This window comes from Lissotriton vulgaris, chromosome 6, assembly GCF_964263255.1.
Source record: "Lissotriton vulgaris chromosome 6, aLisVul1.2, whole genome shotgun sequence".
Taxonomy (NCBI): Eukaryota; Metazoa; Chordata; class Amphibia; order Caudata; family Salamandridae; genus Lissotriton; species Lissotriton vulgaris.
This window is the reverse complement of record NC_141694.1, coordinates 203628067-203649343: the sequence shown is the minus strand read 5'-3', so window position 1 is coordinate 203649343 and position 21277 is coordinate 203628067. Positions and strand designations below refer to the sequence as shown.

The window sequence follows — 21277 nt, the reverse complement described above, 5'->3', positions numbered from 1 at the left end:
CATTGGATGCCACGCCCAAGTATTGTGGCTACATCACAAAAATGGTCGGGATGTTTTGTTAAATAACTTCTATAACAATTTGTTTGATTCTACACGGCATAATGTGGTTATTGAACTGGTGAATATAATTGATAATATGGGCAATGATGTAGGAGTTAAATTTGATATTATTTGTTGGGTGATTTTACTCTGGGGCCCCATATTGACTAGAGTATTCAATGCAGCTGTAACGGAAGGAGTTCCTCCAACATGGGTTGGATCCATAATTATACCCATATTTAAGAAAGGGAATAGACCCGAAGCCAAAAACTGTCGACAAATTTCCCTTCTAGACTCATCTATTAAAATTATGAGCAGGGATCTGTTAGTTAGGCTAGAAGAGTGGGCTGAGGATAATGGGATTTTAACGGAAAGCCAATATAGATTCAGGAAAGGGCAGGGAACCCTGGAACAATGCATTAATTTAAATCTTTTAATAGGGAAATATGTACGTGCAAAGCGGGGGCCTCTTTTCCTCTGCTTTGCAGATCTAAGTAGTGCATTTGACCTAGTGGACCATGCCCTGTTATGGCCAATTTTATTTAGTCTTGGTGCCCCGGAGTCTATTATATTCTTTTTGGCGAGGCTTTATACCAAATTATCAACGTGCGTGCGTTATGGCCAACTGGGCGAATGTACTTCCAAATTTGAGGTTAATCTAGGCATCAGCAAGGCTGCGTTCTTACTCCGCTTCTTTTTACTCTTTTTATTAATGGAGTGGATGCTGAACTCAAATTGGTAAAGTCTGATGCACCCCAGGTGGAGGGCCAAGATGTACCGGTGCCGCTTTACGCAGACAATGCAGTACTCCTTTCAAGAACACCAATAGGCCTACAGAGACTAATTGACAAGTTCACAGATTTTATCAAGGACCGAAAGTTAAAGATTACCAAAACTAAAACATATGCCCTGATCTGTGGTTCAAATACAGGGAAATTGAAATCCTTTTATGTAGATCGACACTATTTTTTAACTGTTGATAAGTTCTGCTACCTGCTACCTGGATATAACCTTTACTAGTAATGGGATATGGACACAGGAGGTAACGAATGTTAGGGCCAAAATGGTTAAAAGTGCATATGTGGTTTTAAAATTTGCTGCTAAGCTAGGGGACGGCAGAATGTTGTATATTTATCAATCTAGATGCACCTCAATAGCACTTTACGGTGCAGGGGTATGGGGCCACTACTGCCGCGAAGACCTACAGATAGAGGAAAACAGGTTTCTTAAAAAGTTACTCTGTTTACCTATGTCAGCTTCCCTTGAGTTAATACATAATGAAGTGGGGCTTGACCATTTGACAGACTTAATTGGGTTGAGACCTTTGATGGTATGGAGATCTATATGGTTTAAGGAAGAAACTGTCTTCATTAGAAGTATTATTAACAATTGCCTTCGACTAGACAATATATAGTATCAACATTCAAGGATTTATTTAATATAAACATTTTGGAAAACCCTAGTAGTGCAACTGTTGTCCCCAAATTGGAAATGAAAAATACATTTCTGAGGAAGAAAATGAGTGAACGCCAAAAGATTAATGGGCAGTTAACAACTAACAAGTTTTATCATTCATATTTGGATACTGAGGGCTTCCAACAATACTTAAGTATGATAACTAGAACATCTCATCGATTTGTCCTAACCAGAATAAGACTAGGTATTGTTCATCACTTGGTAGCTTTTTCATGTGTAAAAAAGTACCCCGTTGCCCCATGCCCATGTGATGGAGTTACAAAACAGAGCACTCTGCACTTTATCCTCATATTTTCACCTTCGTACTGCCGTCCTCAAAACCCTGTTTATAAATGACCGCAGTTTAACTGTGAATGCTGCTATGAGTCTGTTGTTTACATTACAAGAGCCAAATATCTACTTTTTTTACTGCAACTCATATCCTAAGATCAATTGCTGCCAGTAAGAGTATGTTATTTTAAACTGATTTTATAGTCATGTTTACTGTCAATTAACTGAATTGAAATGTATTTGTTTGTTTTTTAATTGTCATTTTGTATGTGCTTTTATGATTGTTTAACAATAGTAGAATAAAGCTTATAGAATTGAATTGAATTGCTTCCCTCTCCGGGGCACTCCAACGCTGCTCTCTGAGGAGTAACCTCCTGTTAATAATAGCAACAGGTTGTTCATGGCCATCATCATTGGTTTGGGATAGGATCGCTCATATTTCATGTTCATAGGCTTTTGTCTGCACTATGAACTGTTTTATATAATCCGGAGCCTTTATAATGGGTTCTGAGAACACTGCTTGCTTCACAGTGTCAAACGCCTTTTGATAGCTCACTGTTCAGTTCACTTTCTTTGGCATCTTCTTGGAGGTCAGTTAAGTGAGGGGAGCCACAATGGACCTATGTCCCCTCACAAAGCTCCTGTAGTACCCAGTCAAGCCAAGGAAAGCCTAGATTTGGGCTGGGTTGTTGGAGCTACCCAGTCCAAAATTTACTGGATCTTGGGTTGTAGGGGTTGAACAAGCACACAACCGACCCCTATCCTATATGGCACTTACTTGCCTTGATAGTGAGGCCTGCACTTCTCAAAGCCTCAAGGATCTGTCAAGGTGGGTCGGGTGAGCTTGCCAGGTGCTCATGCATGTATGCCCTCACGTAATACTGAGCATCCTGTCCTAGAGGTGACATACAAATATCACATGCCTTGGTAAGAGACGTGGCACACTGCGATGTGTGACATGTTGTGTTTTCACTTTTGTCTGCACCTGGACACGCAGCCTGCAATGTCAGCTTTACATTTGCTTGGTGAGGTGTCTCCTAGGGAGGCACAAAATCATGCAGCAGCCCTTGAGGGGATGTTCCTTTAGTACCTCAGGCCCTAGATGTCAAGGTATCTACTGGGGACTTATAGTGGTAACTAAAGGTTTTGCTAATTGGGGAAACAATTGTACAGTTTTGGGGTAGAGCTCTAGCACTGGGGACTTGGTTAGCAGGAACCCAGTGCACTTTTAGTCGAAATCACATCATTTACCAGGCAAAAAGTGGGTGTGACTATGTAAAAAAGGGACACTTTCCTGCAGACTGGCATACCCCTAATTGGCATATTTAATGTACCTATAAGTCCCTAGTAGAGTGCACTATATATGCCCAGGGCCTGTAAGTTAGATGCTACTAGTGGGCATGCAGCACTGATTGTGCCACCCACTTGAGTAACACACAAAAAATGATTGGCGGAATGCAGAACATTGTTAAACATTCACCCCCAGTCACATATCTGTGTTAAATCCATCGTTTTTTTTGTTCACCATGCCACCCCAGTTTGGTCACAGCCATATGTTAATCAGTCTTTACCCTGCTCCCTATGAGACCAGTCCAGCCTAAATTACCAAGCCAGAGCCTCCCTGGAACAGAAACAAGCATCATGGGACCGGGCTTGGGGTATCGCCCCTCATCAGCCAGGTAGCTTGAATCCAGTGGCAGAGTGAGCAGAGGTCTCATGTCTGGGCATACCCTTACCACTCAGGGCAACTATAAAAACACAAGAAATTATGAACAGAATGCTGAACATTCTCAAGCATCCACCCCCAGACACAAATCTTGGTTAAATCCATTTTTTGTTTGCTCACTGTACATCATGCCATCCCAGTTTGGACCCATACATATGCAGCTCAGTCTTGATCCTGCCTCCCATGGCTGATGAGTGGTGATAACTCCAAACTGGTCCCAGGATGCTTGTTTCCCTTCCAGGGAGGACCTAGACTGGCAGTTTGGGCTGGACTGTTTCTATGGGGAGCAGGGTAAAGGCTGATCTGCATATGGCTGGGTCCAAACTGGGGCGGCATGGCGAGCAAAAGATTGATGGATACAACCCATATCTCTTGACTGGGGTGAGTGTTTGAAAAGTTTCAGCACTGCATCCATCATCTTGCTGTGCTTACCCACTTGCGTAGTCTATTAAACATGTCCAAGGGCCTGCCATTGCAGAGCCTGGATGTGCAGTTTTAAACTGCCATGTCTTCCTGACATGTTAAAACTTTTGCCAGACCCAAACCTTCCTTTGAATACATATTACTCATTCTTAGGGTAGGTCCTGGACAGTCCAGAGGGCAGAGTGCAATGTATTTAAAAGGCAGGCTATATACTTTTAAGTTTTCAATTTCCTGATAGTGAAAAACTCTTAAATTCATTTTTTACTACTGCAAGGCCTATATCTTCCACAGAGTAACATTGGGGTTACCTTATTACATTTTACAAGAGTAATTTCCAAATGGTAAGATATGACTCGTTCATGTTTGGTGTCTCTGGAATCCTAATTCAATGTCCTGATTTTAAATTACAATCCTGAAAGTGCAACTTTTCGAAAGTGCAACAAACACAACAATGCCAAAACTGACTCTCCTTTGAAATCTACAATAAATCCAAGAACAGTATAGTCAATAAAAGCGGTCACTATTTAATCTTTATATATCTCACAACCCTTTCATTTTTATATTATTCTTTTGTCACAAATAGAAAAACCATGTACAATTGATCAGCAATATTTTTAACCCTCCCACCAACAGAAATATAAACACAAACAAAATCAATTCGCAAAAACACATACATAGAAAAAATCATATTAAAAACATAAATACATTATATCAACAAATCAGTTCTTTTTTATAATGCCCAGAGCACAACCTAATGGGAAATACATTTGAATACCCTTCTAAAACAAATTGACAAAGTTCTAATGCTCTCTGATTAAATGGACATTGAGCCGGATTTATTTATATAATGTATTTATGTTTTTCATGTGATTTTCTTATGTATGTATTTGTTTGAATTGATTTTGTTTCTATCCACTGTTGTGTTTATATTTGTATTGTTGGGAGGGTTAAAAAGATTGCTGATCAATTGTATATGGTTTTGCTATGTGTGACAACAAAATAATATAAAAATGAAAGTGTCGGTGAGAGGCTGTATAAAGATTAAATAGCAACCACTTTTATTGAATTTAGGGTTCTTGGATTTATTGTGAATTTTAAAGGAGAGTCCGTTTTGTCATTGCTGTGTTTGTTGGAATTAAAGGTGGCTCAGCCTAACTGATGATAAGAGCCCAACCCTGTGTGTTGTACTTTTAGAAAGTGGGCATTTTCTTGAATTAGCCATTTGGTGCCTGCAGCCTGTCTCTGGTCACATGACTGGGTGTAGTTGACAGTTGGGCTTTGTATAGTCCACCTAGTCAGCCACACAAAATTGGAGCTTTGGTGTGACTAAGTGGGCTAGCCTGACATGATGGGAGATAGGAGCTGCATATAGCCTCAGATACACATGAATGTGTCCTGCCCCTCCACAAAGGACTGCCTATACCTTGTAGCTAGTCTGGAGCCAGGGCTGGCAGGGCATGACATCTGTGTACTTCAAAGACTTGTCTTTGAAGTCACCCCAACTCCAAATACACCACTGGGTATAAGTACCAAACCTCAGACACCAGCACATCTGTACACGTCTGTAACTGTAACTGCTATGCCAGGAAGAAGAACTTCTGTGCTACTGAAGGACTGCCACTCTTCTGGACTTCTGCTCTCGAAGAACTGTTGCCCTACTGTGCTGACTGCTGCCCTCCTTGCCTGGATGAGAAGGACTAGACCTTCATTACTTGAACCCAGAGTGACTACAAGGGCTAGTTGGCTGGCCTTCTGATCTGAACTTTCGGGACAAAACAGGCTTCTTATCACCTTTCATCTTTGCCCAGACTCTGTGATCTGTGAGTCTACCTTGCCAAGTGGTGCCACATCAGTCCTAGACCCTTGCAAGTGGGCCCAAGGTGCTTACCAGTAGAACCAATGCAGTTTCATTGCTGTGCGGTGCATCCTCAGGTTGAACTAATGCATCTCCTTTAATCAATCACTATAACTGGATTTGTATAGTGCAGCTTATCACCCGAGAGGGTATTCGGGCATGGGAGGAGCTGCTGCAGGGGATTGAGTTAAACAGCTATGTTCTGAGTCCTTTTCTGAATTCCAGCAGGGAGGTTGAGGCTTGTAGGTGAATTGGGAGGTTATTCCAGGAATTCACAGCAAAGTATAAATAAACCATTGATACATCACGCTATATTCGGAAATAGGAGAGGGCTGCTCCTTTTATGCACTCTCTGATTTCTGATTTGGAGAGAATGGCAAAATCCCTTTTATGACTTTGCAAAGGATTATCTAACTCATCAGAGGTCTTTTGTACATCAAGAAAACCTAGTTTTCAGGTGCAAACTGTGTGAATGTGCAAATAGCAGGGCTTGTGATTGTAAGGGATTGTGTACATCGGACCCAAGGTATCTAACAGGGTTGCCATGCTACTTTATATCCAGTCAGATAATGCACTTTATTGGTCATATGCAGAATAAGTTATGGATGTATTTGAAATAATGTGCATATTTTGTAACATGTCACCTTTCTTTTTCATGCAGTGGTATACAAAGAAAAGAAAAATGAATTCATGCTGGATAGTCATACTCTGTCCTTTATGTCTTTTCTTTAATACACCTTTTGCAAGTGCCTCAGATTGGAGTGTAAACAAACTGTTCTCTGAAGAGGTAAGTAAACAGAATGATATCTGTATGTTTTTTTACTTTTCAACTAGCATTCATACAGAGCACATTGAAACATAATCATCTGATCAATGTATTTCATATGTATGTGGCATATATCTAGAGCAAACATAACAGAAGGGCAGCAGAGCACTGTACAGGGACAGAGGCAACTGGAGAGTCTACATGCACTTTGAGTGGTAGCCGAGTTCTGAGATTGGAGACATGCGGTTACTGCGACTAAGTGGTCACTGATGATATTCCTCAAATCCAAATTTCACAAATTTACATATAAGTGGTCCTTCCATTCGCAAATGGAGAAGCCCCAATTTCTGTTTTCTCTTTTTTGGATGTATATATGTTGTGATGTCTGGGCCCCTGGTGCTGTGTTGTCCTGTTGATGGTCTTGCGATTAATTTGACAAGGTATTCGGGATGCCGCTTTTGCTAGCCTTGTCCTTGATGCAATTGGACGGATCGGGAGGACATTAGCCAATGCAGTTCTTTTAATGTTGGGTGATGTGGTCAAACTTCATCCGGTCATGGGATGTTCTTCAACAAGAAGTATGATTTTCAGAGTGCCTTGAGGAGAGCATTGCCCAGTGGAGGCGAGAGCGGACTAAGGCTCTGCCAGAAAGTCAAATGAAAAGCAAGGTGGCACCAGGCCTGTATAAACCAACTTTTGTGGGCTCTGTCCTGTCTGAGCCTCATCAATAATTTGCTTGGAGCCTAAGAGTAGGGCAGAACCTTTCGCATTGCTTATATTGACTGAACCTGCCCAATGCTAAGGGTGGAAGCTGATTAGCTGATATGCTACATCAGGGTCTTTTCCTCTCTTCTTGAATTCCACAGGAAGTTGAAGACCTGGCTTTTGAATTAACCAAATTACCATAGGCAGAGCTGGGCACACAGACTCCCTCAGCACCAGGATACCCTCATGGGTGATAGTGCGCTTTACAAATAAACATGACATATTCTAGCATAACCTCAACTAACTTAACACAATACACCACGCCACACCCAACCACACCACACTGTACCATAAGATAACATGACGTAACATATTTCCTCCTGTACTGTGAGGCTGGGAGGAAAATGAACAGATGAAGAAGACTGTAGAAGACTGTAGAACAGGCTTCCATCCCCTGTTTGATTTATTGCCTTGTGTCTGCTTTCTAAACAAAGACCATCTGAAGTTAATTTTCATGAGGTGCTGCATGAAAGCTACTGGGAGAAGATAGACGCATGCATAAGCGGCAACTGTAATCTGTATTTTATTTGGACAAGACTTGGCACCAACACATTAGCGTTTAACTCAAAACATATGTTTTACTACATGACGCATCGTCCGTTTAAAATATACCAACCAAGATAACCTCCTTTCGTTTCAAAATGCATTTATTAAGTAATTTGTCGACTATCATGTGTGGGTGTGTTAAACTGAAATTAATTTACAATACGTTCTTTTCATTTTTCCATTTTTGATATTATCTAGTCTATTGGATTTGTACAGTGCCCAGGTAGTTTGGGGCCACTTCAGAGCACTGATACCAGCCTATCATGACTCCAAACCTCTGTGATCCCTGCATGTAAAACAGCGCTCATGTTCCATAAATAGGTGAATTTGACATTTGCAGTCACTGATATTAACTAATTGAGTTTAAATACTGGAGGCTGGGAGTAGCGCATCGATAAAGCAACATTTGTATTTCTACGCTTGTGTTCAATTGCTTTGAAAGTATTATTGATTGTTCTGAGATGTTGCATTTGTAATGCTTGTTTATGTGTTTATCAGACATTCACTGTTTTGCAGTGACAGATAGTTGAACATCGCTGAGTGGTTTATTTCCTGCATGTTATCCATGTAACATATGCACATAGCAAAGCTTGCTCCTCAAGGGACGTTATGTTAAGTTTGAAGAAACAGAATTACTGTTCTGATTAGCCTCCATCCTTTTTTGGTAGGAGGTGGGGGCTTTTTCCCTGTTTTCCAATTTTAAGGGAGGGACGTTTTTATTTTCCGAGCTGGTTGGTTGGCTAACAAAATTAATTAAGGTATCCATATTTCTGATTGTCGTTCACGTCAGTTGCTTTTCTAAATGAGACTGTGATAGGCATGGGACAAACACTTGAGGGGAGAATTGTTTTTTCCTGATCCACTTTGCAGTGTAAAACTTGTTTTGCCCTGGAAGGTACCCAAAGGTAACGCACAGCAGCGCAGAAAGCTGCTATGCATTACTTTGCGCAACGGGGTGTTACATGGGTGGTATGTGGGTGTTTCCATGCACCCACCCATGCTTTTTGATGCTATACCCTATTTACTAACATTAGAAGACAGGGGTTAGCACAAAGAATGTATGCAGCTGAAAAGCAGGTGTAATAAAAAGGAGAAATGTTTTCATGTCTCTTTTCTTTTCTGACTTTGCATGTGTGCTGCACTACACAGCACACATACAAAGTACAAAAATGTTTTTCATTTGTCTAGCCATAGTATGTTTGACAGGAAAGGTACCCTTCCACTAGAAAACCTATGGTAGACTCAGGGACACACCCTAGCACTATGGTGCTAAGGTGTGTGCCTGGCACACGGCAGCTGAAATCAGTGCTGACGCTAGGGAGAGGGGCGGAGAGTGCAATACCTCTGTTGATATGGTGCTCTCCGGCTCTCTCCCTGTCACGCAATGGAGCACAGCCTCTTAGGCTGCACTTCGTTCCATGACACCGTGGAGAATCTGGGCCTTTGTATGAGAACAGCTGGGTGACTCTTACAAAAAGAACACTAAATTAGTGATCGCGGCTTGAAACAGTTGCTCCAGCCTTTATCCCAATAAGGGCAGTCAGGGTTCTCTCTTTTTTGAAGGAGTATTCTACAGTGCAACAGTTGGGTCCAGTGTTACACTTCCTTTAACCAGGACAGTGCCACACTACGGAGGAAGTGACATTATATACATACTCCCCCCTCTCTCCATCAGAATAGCAATAAGTAAATATGGGTCAAGACAATAGACAAAAATCATACATCGAGACTGAAGATCTCTTCAATAGTGCAACGCTGACCACCAGACAAGCGTGAAGCTTGAACAAAGCAATTACATAATTTCTGGTGGTTCTTGGCACACCCGCAGCCAGGACAAAATCAGACTGCAGACTAAGAAGTGTAGAGAAGAAAAAGAAAGGCAGCAGGCCTTTTTCATCTATGCACCCAGGATATGTAACAACATCTCTGTATCCATCAAGAAAATCCCAGCTCTGCTCTGATCCAGTAAGGAGGTGGAGAAGTACCTCTTTAAAGAATACTGCATCACAATGTGTGAGTGTGAGTAGTTCACAAATTAAACTCGGGCCACTAAACTCTAAATCAGGATCTATGTTTTCTAGAATCTTTTTAGGCTCATGGTCCAAGGTGGCAGTAATTAAAGGTCCCACAGTTTTAGACTGCTCTGCCAACATGCCATATAGTACCAGGGCCAACTTCTAACCCCATTTATTATGTCTCGGTTACAGACAGCTTTAGCTAGGTATTGCAGACCTACTTTTACCAATGCAATATATATACTTAAAGTCGGCTTTGAGGTAGCTCTTTACTTGTAATTTGATGGCTTTATTGTCTAGTATCTAGGTTCTCTGATCTAAATTCCATTGTTTTCCTCACTATACCTTTCATTGCCCCATCCAGGAGCATGTTGGTCTTACGGTTTTTTGATTGGATACGTGTATGCTTTCTTTGCTAATATGAGTGGACGTTCTGGGGCAATTTTAGTAACACGTTGCATTGTGTTTGCTTCATAAAAGTAACTCAAACCTGGCACAAAATGTTGAGTTGGGATTTACTTTGAAATATAAGTGAAAGTAACACACAATTGTGCTGGGATCTACTTTGCATCAAGAGGGCATCCTATCGATGGTACATGACCATTCCAGTGCAACCAACTATTGGTTTTGAGGAAAATCCCCAGCTAACATGTGTAGACAGGGATTTGCGTAAACTATTACACCTCCTGGAGGAGGCATAATAGTCAACACAGCTGCTTTAAAATGAAGTGTACCATATAGGAAATTCCTAAGTAAAAAAGAAAATGCTTGGAGGAGAAAGACTTTTAGGAATAGTCAAGAGAGATGACCCAAAAGCTTGTAAGACGTGGGTACTCTACTTCAATTTTGGTCGATGCTTTAAAGAGAATAGACATGATCTTTTAGCAACAAAAAAGAAAGGAGTCTCAATGGAAAGTGCCAAAGTAGTTTTTGTGCTGGAAGTAAAACCTATACTTGACAGTATACACACACAATGCAATATCGAGCAAGGGCGTGATCATTGGTGCATGGCAACCTAAAGTACTCCAACGCTGAGGGAGTGTAATAACTCACTCCCTTAATCTAATGCAGCACAGTAAATTGGTTGCTGAGCAGCTTTGCACCAAAAAGTTAATATTTAGGCCCTCTCCTTCCTTAACTTTCAGCACCTGAGGGAGTGTTTGTCCTTTGCCTGCTCTGTCCTGTTCTTGTTCCTCCTGCCATGCCGGCACACACAAATGCTCTCTATTTACTACTCTCACACTCCTCTGCTCATCCTTTGCATCCTGAAGCTCCCATGCATATGCATCGACAGCTGTATTAGAATGGTTTCCTGTGCAAGCATGCATCACAATACATGCTTATGCATAAGCAGCCATCTTGATTTGGCTTTTCTTTAGTAGAGTAAGCATTCGAAGGTGGCTGCCCACGTGTCTGCATGACTTATGACGCACAGGGAGCCATTTTAGCATGAAGCTATGTCAATGCAAAAAGGCAATGTCAAGACAATTGTTCTACCTTTTACCGCTGGGCCTGTAGACTTTCCTAATGCTGGCTCATTTGCTTACAAGTTTACTGAGAATGATTTTGTGACAAACGATGGAATACATCAGATATTGGTGTTATCAAAATGGTTGCAGTTTTTGAGATTTTTACCAATAATAAAATGGCTGCTGTGAAATTTCAGAAAGTATACCCCTACTGAATGAATAAATGAACTAACTAGAAATATTAATTTTATTTTAGACATACTTTGAATCTGAAGCAATCCACAGTTCCTACAGAGGTAGATGGAGACAGAAACGTCAAGGTGAGTAAATGCAGGTTACCAATATCACACATTATTACATCCCTGATTATTATTTATCAAATTAAGTACACTTCATTTAAAATTATATATAGAATAACTTCATCACATTTTCCTCAACTGGGGAATGATCTTAAACTTAGTGACTAATTTGTAAAAAAAAAAGCTTAGGTAAGTTCCCTAAGGTGCCTCCCTAAATGGTGCAATCCCAAACTCTGGGCATATTAATGAGTCATATTGTGTCGCTCTTGCACAACACAAAGTGGTACAAGAACAACGCAAATATAAAATGGATTTATGAAGCCACTCAAGGACACCTTGTGTGGCCCAGCATAACTTCATAAATGTTGACTAATGTAACGCAACGCAAATTCTCTGCGCCAAGAAGGTTTTTCCATGGGTAAAGGAAGGGTGTTCCCATGCAGCATCCATGGATTTTGATGCCTGCCCAGACTTACGAGAACAGGTAAACATGGGAATGTTGCAAAAAGATATACCTCCCCAGAAGTGGAGTAACGAGAAGGAATACCTTTATTTCCCTCAATTGTTTCTCCTTCTATGTCTGCTGCATTCTTCAGCACACATATAAAGAGGGAAATTGCTCTCAGGATTGCTTTTGCGCAGGCAGGTGCCCTTCCTGCACAAGGCGTTCCTTCCTGCACAAAAACAATTCTGCCTACCGCACAGGCACCCTTGCACTACAGTGCAAACATCCCTGTGTTGGTGCTAGGCTGACAAAAATACTCAAGAGTAAAGCAAAGGAATGTGCTGTATTGGATAAATACACACATGTCTGTTATTAAACACTCTATCACTTGTTAAACATAAATACCAGAAAGAATGCCTACTACAGCTGGACAAGGGATGGATGCAAACTCTGACCCTGACTGGAATCTGGTCCTCCCTTCGGGATATGCGGTGGCTAAACAGGACAGGACTGAGGGTAGAGGCGGTGGTATAGCTTTGAAATATCGAAACCACCTCAGATTGCATACTGAACCCTCCACTCTGCTCTTGGCGGAGGCGTTACAATACTCATTTAAATTTAATGAGTGCTCTACGTTTCAAGGTCTTCTTGTATATCGCCCCCCCGGGCCTAGAACTGATTTTTCACAAGCCCTCTTGAACTTTTTAGAAATATGCTTGTATTCGGAATCACTCACTTGCTCCACCCATCTTTCCTGTCATATTAGCAGCATAATATTATGTCTAGCTTCTGCTTGTTGTTCTTAGCAACTTGCTGTGAGGTTGTCAACCGGTTCACAGTTGAACTTTAAAACAGGACTCAGCCAAAGACAAGCATCTTATTATATTTCAAACCGGGGCTTATACAGTGGTCAGCTACTCAAAAGAGCGTCCTGGCGCTACAGGTACATTAACTGCAAATCACACAATAGAGGAACATAATCTAAAAGACATCATTAAAAAGGCAGGTTTTCAAACTTTGCTTAAAAGAGCTTGCATCCTGAGTAGCACATAGGTTCAGGTGAAGAACATTCTAGCTACAGGCAGCTCAATCAATCAATCAATCAATCACGGCATTTGTAAAGCGCGCTACTCACCCAGGAGGGTCTCAAGGCGCTGGGGAGGGAGGTATATCACTGCTCGAACAGCCAGGTCTTGAGCTGCTTCCTGAAGGAGAGATGGTCTTGGGTTCGCCGAAGGTGGGTGGGGAGGGAGTTCCAAGTCTTGGCTGCCAGGTAGGAGAAGGATCTTCCTCCGGTGGTGGCTGTGTGGATGCGTGGTACGGTGGCGAGGGCATGGCTGGTAGATCGTAGCTCGCGGGTAGGCGTGTAGAAGGTCATGCGGTCGTTGAGGTACTTGGGGCCCAGGTCGTGGAGAGCCTTGTGTGCGTGGGTGAGGAGTCTGAACGTGATTCTCTTGCTGACGGGGAGCCAGTGTAGGTCTCTCAGGTGTCCGGTGATGTGGCTGTGTCGGCGGATGTTCAGGATGAGTCGTGCGGATGCGTTCTGGATGCGTTGGAGTCTTTTTTAAGTTTGGCTGTGGTTCCGGCGTAGAGGGTGTTCCCGTAGTCCAGACGGCTGGTGACAAATGCCTGGGTGACGGTCTTCCTGGTTTCAGTGGGGATCCATCTGAAGATCTTGCGGAGCATGCGCAGGGTGTTGAAGCATGAAGATGAGACGGCGTTGACTTCTCTGGTCATCGACAGGGAGGAGTCCAGGATGAAGCCCAGGTTGCGTGCGTGGTCCGTTGGTTTTGGAGCGGTGCCCAGGGCCGAGGGCCACCAGGAGTCATCCCAGGTGGAGGGTGATGATCCCAGGATGAGGACTTCCGTCTTGTCTGAGTTCAGTTTAAGGCGGCTGTTCCTCATCCAGTTGGCGACGTCTTTCATCCCTTCGTGTAGGTTGGCTCTGGCGGTGGTGGGGTCGTTGGTGAGCGAGAGGATCAGCTGGGTGTCGTCGGCGTAGGAGATGATGTTGAGGTTGTGCTGGCGTGCGATGGTTGCGAGGGGGCTCATGTAGACATTGAAGAGGGTTGGACTGAGTGAAGATCCTTATGGTACGCCGCAGATGACTTCAGTGGCCTCGGATCTGAACAGAGGGAGGCGGACTCTCTGGGTTCTTCCGGCGAGGAACGAGATGATCCTCTCCAGTGCTTTCTCTCGGATTCCGATGTTGCTGAGGCGCTTCACTAGGGTGCTGTGGCAGACAGTGTTGAATGCCGCAGAGAGGTCCAGGAGGATGAGGGCCGCTGTTTCCCCATTGTCGATCAGGGTTCTGATGTTGTCGGTGGCTGCGATGATGGCGGTCTCGTTGCTGTGGTTGGCCCGGAACCCGGACTGCGAGGGGTCGAGGGATCCATTTGTCTCGAGGAAGGCGGCAAGCTGTCTGTTGACGGTCTTCTCGAAGACTTTGGCCGGAAAAGGAAGGAGCGAGATGGGACGGTAGTTCTTGAGGTCGGTGGGGTCCGCCGTTGGTTTCTTCAGGAGGGCGGTCAGCTCAGCGTGCTTCCAGCTCTCCGGGAAGGTGGCGGTGTGGAAGGAGGAGTTGATGATGTCTCGGAGATGGGGTGCGATGATGGCGTTGGCTTTGTTGAAGACGTGGTGTGGGCATGAGTCGGTTGGTGATCCGGAGTGGATGGAGTTCATCGTGTGGGTGGTGTCTTCGGTGCTGCTCGGGGTCCAGTTGCAGAGGGTGGTGGTGGCGGGCGTTGGTTCGGTGGTAGGGTGCGTGGTCTGTGCGTCGAAGCTGTTGTTTATGTCGGCGACCTTGCGGTGGAAGAACGAGGCGAGTGAGTTGCTGAGGTCTAGCGCAGAGAAGGAGGTGCCTCCTCATCTCTTACTCGTTGTCTTAGGCACTACTTGCAGCAATGCATCAGCAGAATGTAGAATTCTAAACGGATGATAAGGAGGAAGTCGCTTAGTTAGATATTTAAGGCCAAGTCCATAGAAGTCTCAGTAGGCTAGCACCAGTCCCTTGAACTTCACTCTTTCCTGGATGGAAAGCCAATGCAACTCCTTAAGATGGACTTGAACAGACATGTTCTTCAGGATGTTGAGCAGGAGCTGAGCTGCAGAATTCTGCACAAACTGAAGTCTCTTAAGTTGGTACAAAGGGAGGCCCCAATATAATGCAGTGGGTAGTACAGCTGGGGTGTTATAAGGTCATGGACTACCATATTCTGGCAAAAGGCTGAAAGAACGAACAAAAGCTTCCTCAGGAATTGGATAAGGCCAAAATAGGTCCTGCCTATGCTCTCCACCTGTGTTTTGAAAGACAGGTTGTTGTCAAACTTCACTCCGAGGTTCTTAACCAATGTAGTGGAAGTTGGAGGAGATTGAGCAAAACTAGGCCAAACCTCACCACCACACAGAGGGGGGGATCTGAAAACCAGTACGTCAGTCTTACTTGTATTGCACTGGAGGTTACTCCGGTACATCCACTGGAACACCACTTACAGACATGCTTCAGATCCACTTTGGGCACTAGAGATGCTCCTGTCCCAAGTTAGACTGATCTACGTGTTGCCAGAAGAAGAGATGACCTGCACTCCAAAGGATTCCACCAGGGTTCTCAAAGGAGACATGTAAACATTAAACAATGTCGGACTCAGCTCAGAGCCCTGAGAAAGCCCAAAATAAATTAATTTAGTGTCAGACGGAAAAGGAGGCATCAACACCGACTAACATCTGTTCAAAAGAATGGAACACAGTCAAGCCAGGATGGTCCCATCTATCTTGAAGTTCTGCAAGCATTGCAAGTGGATACAAAGGGAAAACCGTTTCAAATGCTGCTGAGAGGTCCAGTAGCAGCAAGGACACGTTATTCCTGTTGTCCACGGCCATCCTAATAACATCTGAGACCTTAACCCAAGCATATTCATTGCTGTATCCAGGGCGGAAACCAGATTGCGAAGGATGCAGCAACTGATTACCATCAAGATAACTGGAAAGTTGCATGGTAATATTTATTTTGGGGAAATCTTAGAAAATACAGGCAGGCAGCAAAGAAATTGGCATACAGTTGGCCAGGACGGTCTTGTCTGCTGAAGGTTTTTTGAGCAGAAGAATCAGCCTAGCATTCTTGTAACAGCTAGGAATGGTGGCCTGGATCAATGAGTTGTTTAGCAGCGCATTCGGGGGGGGGGGGGGGGTTTATGACCTCTGCATTAGTTGCCAGCACCTGAGGTGACAGGGGTCATCATGGGAACCAGACTCTAAGGCTCTAAGGGCTTGCTCAGAATCCTCCAATGAAATGGAGGAGAACTCTGTTAAAAAACAAAAGTGGAAAGGCCGAACTATTGAGGACTGACCTCTAGACCAATTGAACTTACTGCTATTGGTAGCAGTAGCTACCTTTTGGCCATCTAACCCATAAGAGTCAATAATGTTGTTTGTACCTGCTGCCTTTAAGGACTCAACAGTGCCCTGCATCTTGTTCTGAAAGACATCAGAGAGTTGAGAACAGAGTTTTGGAGAGGCTTCTAGGGACTGAGAGAGAGCAGTAGGGTTGACAAACTTCTTAGTATTTTAAAATACTCTTTAGGTTTATTGTTGAACCTAATAATTTCCTCAGCCAAGTACTTGGCTTGAGCTTTTTTGTATGCCTTGGTGATAGATGTACAGCTCCTTTTTATAGCGTTCTTCGTCCTCTGGCAAATGAAGCTTACGCCAAGCTCTTTCAAGCTTTTTACAGTTCTACCACATTGATTTAAGCTCTTCATCAAACCATGGAGGTAGTGGACGTATCAGACCCACAGAACCTGATCTAATGGGTGCCACCTGGTCAGCCATGTTTATAAACCAGGCATAACTGCCAGTGCATTTGCTTTGATACTGTCAGACAACACCAGAAGACTAATATTCAGAATAGATGACATTTCTTCTGTTTTGACATTAGGTCTGAAGTGAATAATTCAATCAATCAATCAATCAATCAATCAAAACACTTGTATAGCGAGCTACTCACCCGGAAGGGTCTCAAGGCGCTTGGGGGAAGGGGCCGCTACTGCTCGAACAGCCAGATCTTGAGTTGTCTCCTGAAGGCGAGGTGGTCCTGGGTCAGCAGAAGGTGGATGGGGAGGGAGTTCCATGTCTTGGCCGCCAGGTAGGAGAAGGATCTGCCTCCGGCGGTGGCTCTACGGATGCGTGGTACTGCGGCGAGGGCGAGGCTGGCGGACCGTAGCTGGCGGGTGGGGGTGTGGAAGGTCAGGCGGTCGTTGAGGTACTTGGGGCCCAGGTTGTGGAGGGATTTGTGTGCGTGGGTGAGGAGCCTGAATGTGATCGTCTTGTTGACAAGGAGCCAGTGCAGGTTCATCAGGTGGCCGGAGATGTGGCTGCATCGAGGGATGTCCAGGATGAGTCGGGCAGAGGCGTTCTGGATGCGCTGTAGTCTTTTCTGTAGCTTGGCTGTGGTTCCGGCGTAAAGGGTGTTTCCGTAGTCCAGCCGGCTGGTGACGAGGGCCTGGGTGACCGTCTTCCTGGTTTCGATCGGGATCCATCGGAAGATCTTGCGGAGCATGCGGAGGGTGTGAAAGCATGAAGAGGAGACGGCGTTGACTTGTCTGGTCATCGAGAGGGAGGAGTCCAGGACGAAGCCCAGGTTGCGTGCATGGTCTGTCGGCTTGGGGGAGGTGCCCAGGGCTGGGGGCCACCAGGAGTCGTCCAAGGCGGAGGGAGATGGTCCAAGGATGAGGACTTCCGTCTAGTCTGAGTTCAGTTTCAAGCGGCTGTTCTTCATCCACTCGGCGACGTCTTTCATCCCTTCATGGAGGCTGGTTCTGGCGGTGTCGGGGTCTCTGGTGAGGGAGAGGATCAGCTGTGTGTCGTCGGCGTATGAGATGATGTTGAGGTTGTGCTGGCGTGCGATGGCTGCGAGAGGTCTCATGTAGACGTTGAAGAGGGTGGGGCTGAGTGATGATCCTTGCGGGACGCCGCAGATGACTTCGGTGACCTCGGAACAAAACGGGGGGAGGCGGACTCTCTGTGTTCTTCCTGCGAGGAACGAGATGATCCACTTCAATGCCTTCTCTTGGATGCCGGTGTTGCTGAGGCGTTGGACTAGGGTGCGGTGGCAGACAGTGTCGAACGCTGCGGAGAGGTCCAGGAGGATGAGGGCCGCTGTTTCCCCGTTGTCGAGAAGGGCTCAGATGTCGTCGGTGGCTGCGATGAGGGCTGTCTCAGTGCTGTGGTTGGCTCTGAAACCGGACTGCGAGGGGTCGAGGGATCCATTCGTCTCGAGGAAGGCGGCAAGCTGTCTGTTGGCCCTCTACATCTGGGGCCTTGCCCCAATATCCAGCAAAAGGACACAGTAGTGCACTTCACTGAGAGTGGGTCAGAATTTTATGTTATGAAGGTTACTGAATCAGTATTGTGGCAACCAAGATCATGCTTGATATGAAAGCCTCCCCAACACTTATTTTCTTCAATTTACTTCATTATGATCTGAAAATCAAGCCTCAGGGTGCTGCAACCACTGACACAGGAGGATCTAAGGCCACAGCATTAACATCTTTAGCAATGATGTAATGGCTCAGCAGGGGGCCCATGCACCTTACGTAGCCTAAATTGTGATATCTATACGACATACGTTAGCTTGGAAAATCAGTAAGCATAGGAGTTGAAGAAAGAAAAGCTTTCAAACAAAAAGAGGCAACCATTATTGAGTTTCAGAGCAGTGCTGACAACTGCTTATGGTCCAACTTATGTATATGCAGATTCACAATGTTAATAAAATATATGAATAGACTCAGGCGGAGTTTAATTCCACTGAGATCTGTGGATTTACATTAAAATTCAGTGAGATTCCGCAGAATTTTGCAACGGGTGGAATGGGTATTTGACGATGTTTTCTTAGCACAAAATGCTCCCTTACATCCAACAATGGCTTGAGGAGGCATTTTACACAAAGAAGATAGAGAAAACAAACACCACTCCACGCCCCTACCTCTGCAGTGATTGCATCAGAGTACACATTGGTGCTGCCTCTGAGTAGTATGCAATGGTTTCCAAACATTAGAAACCACTGCATATCACTCTGCAATGAACTTGGCACCCTGACATACACTGCAGTGACTACTGCAGTGTATGTAAGGGTGCTGAAGTAGTATACACTTCGGTGGTTTCTAAACAGGAAGAAGGGTCAGTCCCTCAATGTTTAAAAAACACCCAGGGTATATTTCCACGGGCTGTAAATTTAATGCTATTAGTGGGCCTGCATCACTTATTGTGCAACCCACTTAAGTAGCCTCTTAAAACATGTCCCAGGTCTGCCATTGCGCCTGTATGCAGTTTTAAACTGCCAATCCAGCTTTACAATATAACCCGATTGCCAGCCATAAACTATCTTTTTATTGCATATAAGTCACCCTTGAGGAATGCCTCAGATAGCTCATGGGGAATGGTACAATGTAATCAAAAGTTTGGACATGTACTTTTACGTTTACATGTCCTGGCAGCGAAAAACTCGTAAATATGTTTTTCACTACATAGGATAATATTGGGAAGCCTTATTGCATTCAGTAAGTGACATCGTTTGATTAGGTATTTTCAAGGAAACAAAAGGTCCTCAGCATAAATCAATAAATGCAAACAATGTTATATAGACCACAATAGGCTGCTATATATTTCAGTCCCTTGTCCAGCCAGACAGGGAGTTTAATAATCAAACGAATCGTTCAAGGTTAGGGTACATATTAGCGACAAGCATTATCAATCAATCAATCAATCACGTCATTTGTATAGTGCACTACTCACTCGGAAGGGTCTCAAGGCGCTGGTTACAGTAGGTCACAGTCCTGTACCGTACAATGGAAAGTGAGAAAGTACTGGAGTGAAAGGATATCAGGCACACAAGGTGAGCTAGCAGGCCACTGTCATAAATCAAAATTAGCAGTGTGTCCTGGAGTAAACCATACATACAATGATACAATAAGGTGAAACGTATGTTTACTCAAAGGAGCCGACGTTTCGATCCCGCGCTCAATTTATAAAGGGATCATCTTCAGGACTTAAAAGAATTATGTTTGCCTGAAAGGGAATTAAACGCCTGTTGAGAAAAAACAGGGAAGAAAACAAAAGGTAGACAGTTGCAGTCAGTTTTTGGAGAGATTAAAAAGGTGCAACAGCTTTAGCTCTTTACGTACAGTATTAGGATCAGCAGTGAAAGGTGTTGCCTGATGGCGTGGACATTCAGTGCATATATCTATTAATAAGTGAAAAGGTGAATTGGCCGCAGTACTAAAGGATTGGTTGCTGTGTGCAGGTGGTAGTGATCTGCTGGGGGGCATTATGGCGATATGCCGTGGCGCAGTGATGTGAATAGTGGGCCGGATCTATGTTTCAATTCCGCGGGGATCATATGTTCCCAAGGCTTGACTGTCCAGAAACAACGCCGGTATTGACTTTTATCCGGTGGAGTTACATGTTTCGGGTGGAAGTGAGTTTGAATTTGATTAATACGAGGGGCAAAGCGAGACCTACCAATTGGTGGCGAATTGGAGGACACCAGATTTGTTTGCAGCAATACTGGATGGGCAGCTCTGTGGAAGCTTTGGTTGTGAAGAATGGGCGTCGAGTCACACGGACACTATGGGTAAAAGGGATCGTATTAAGGAAATTGAATAACCCTAGTAGGCGAGTGGCTGGTTTTACGGGGGATGGGGGGGGTTATGGAGTTTACTGTGAAGTCTTCGTGAGGTCCTCCTTAGCGTCTGAGCGTCTGGGACAACGGAGTTGCAAGGGCTGCAGCGTGCACGATGAGGCCGTCTGCGGGAGCACGGCCGGAGTTATAATTCCGTGCGGGCTTCTGTTGGTATTGTTAGGGGTGCTGATATATGCCCCACTGTGAGGTAGGCGGAGGTGGTTAATACCAACTTGCGAGTGATTTAGGAATTAACACGAGTGAAGGGACGCGCAATTTTACCGTTTTCTGTTGCTTGCTTTAATTGGCTATTCCCAGCGTCTAAGTAACCAGAGTTCGGAGGTGGCAGCGTGAATGTTGACGCCGTCTGTGGAAGCACGGTCAGTTCAGTGACTAATCCGCTATGGGGAGATGACAGCCTTGTTAAAAATGGATTGCGGATCTACTTGTTAGGGGGTCAGTGGCACTTACCCTGTTTGTTGAAGGGATGTTGGGACGCGGGTTGCGAG

At 44.5% G+C, this 21277-nt stretch overlaps 1 protein-coding gene across 1 annotated transcript in view; it reads left to right on the top strand.

Moving 5' to 3' along the window:
- The window catches only part of LOC147707023 (adhesion G protein-coupled receptor F5-like), a 948772-nt gene that overhangs the window by 34422 nt on the left and 893073 nt on the right, over nucleotides 1–21277 (top strand). Inside the window, exons 2-3 of the mRNA XM_086926247.1 lie at nucleotides 6451–6576; nucleotides 11607–11670. Of these exons, the coding sequence (XP_086782373.1) occupies nucleotides 6472–6576; nucleotides 11607–11670 (169 nt within the window). The 5' untranslated portion in view covers nucleotides 6451–6471. The remainder of the gene's footprint in view (nucleotides 1–6450; nucleotides 6577–11606; nucleotides 11671–21277) is intronic.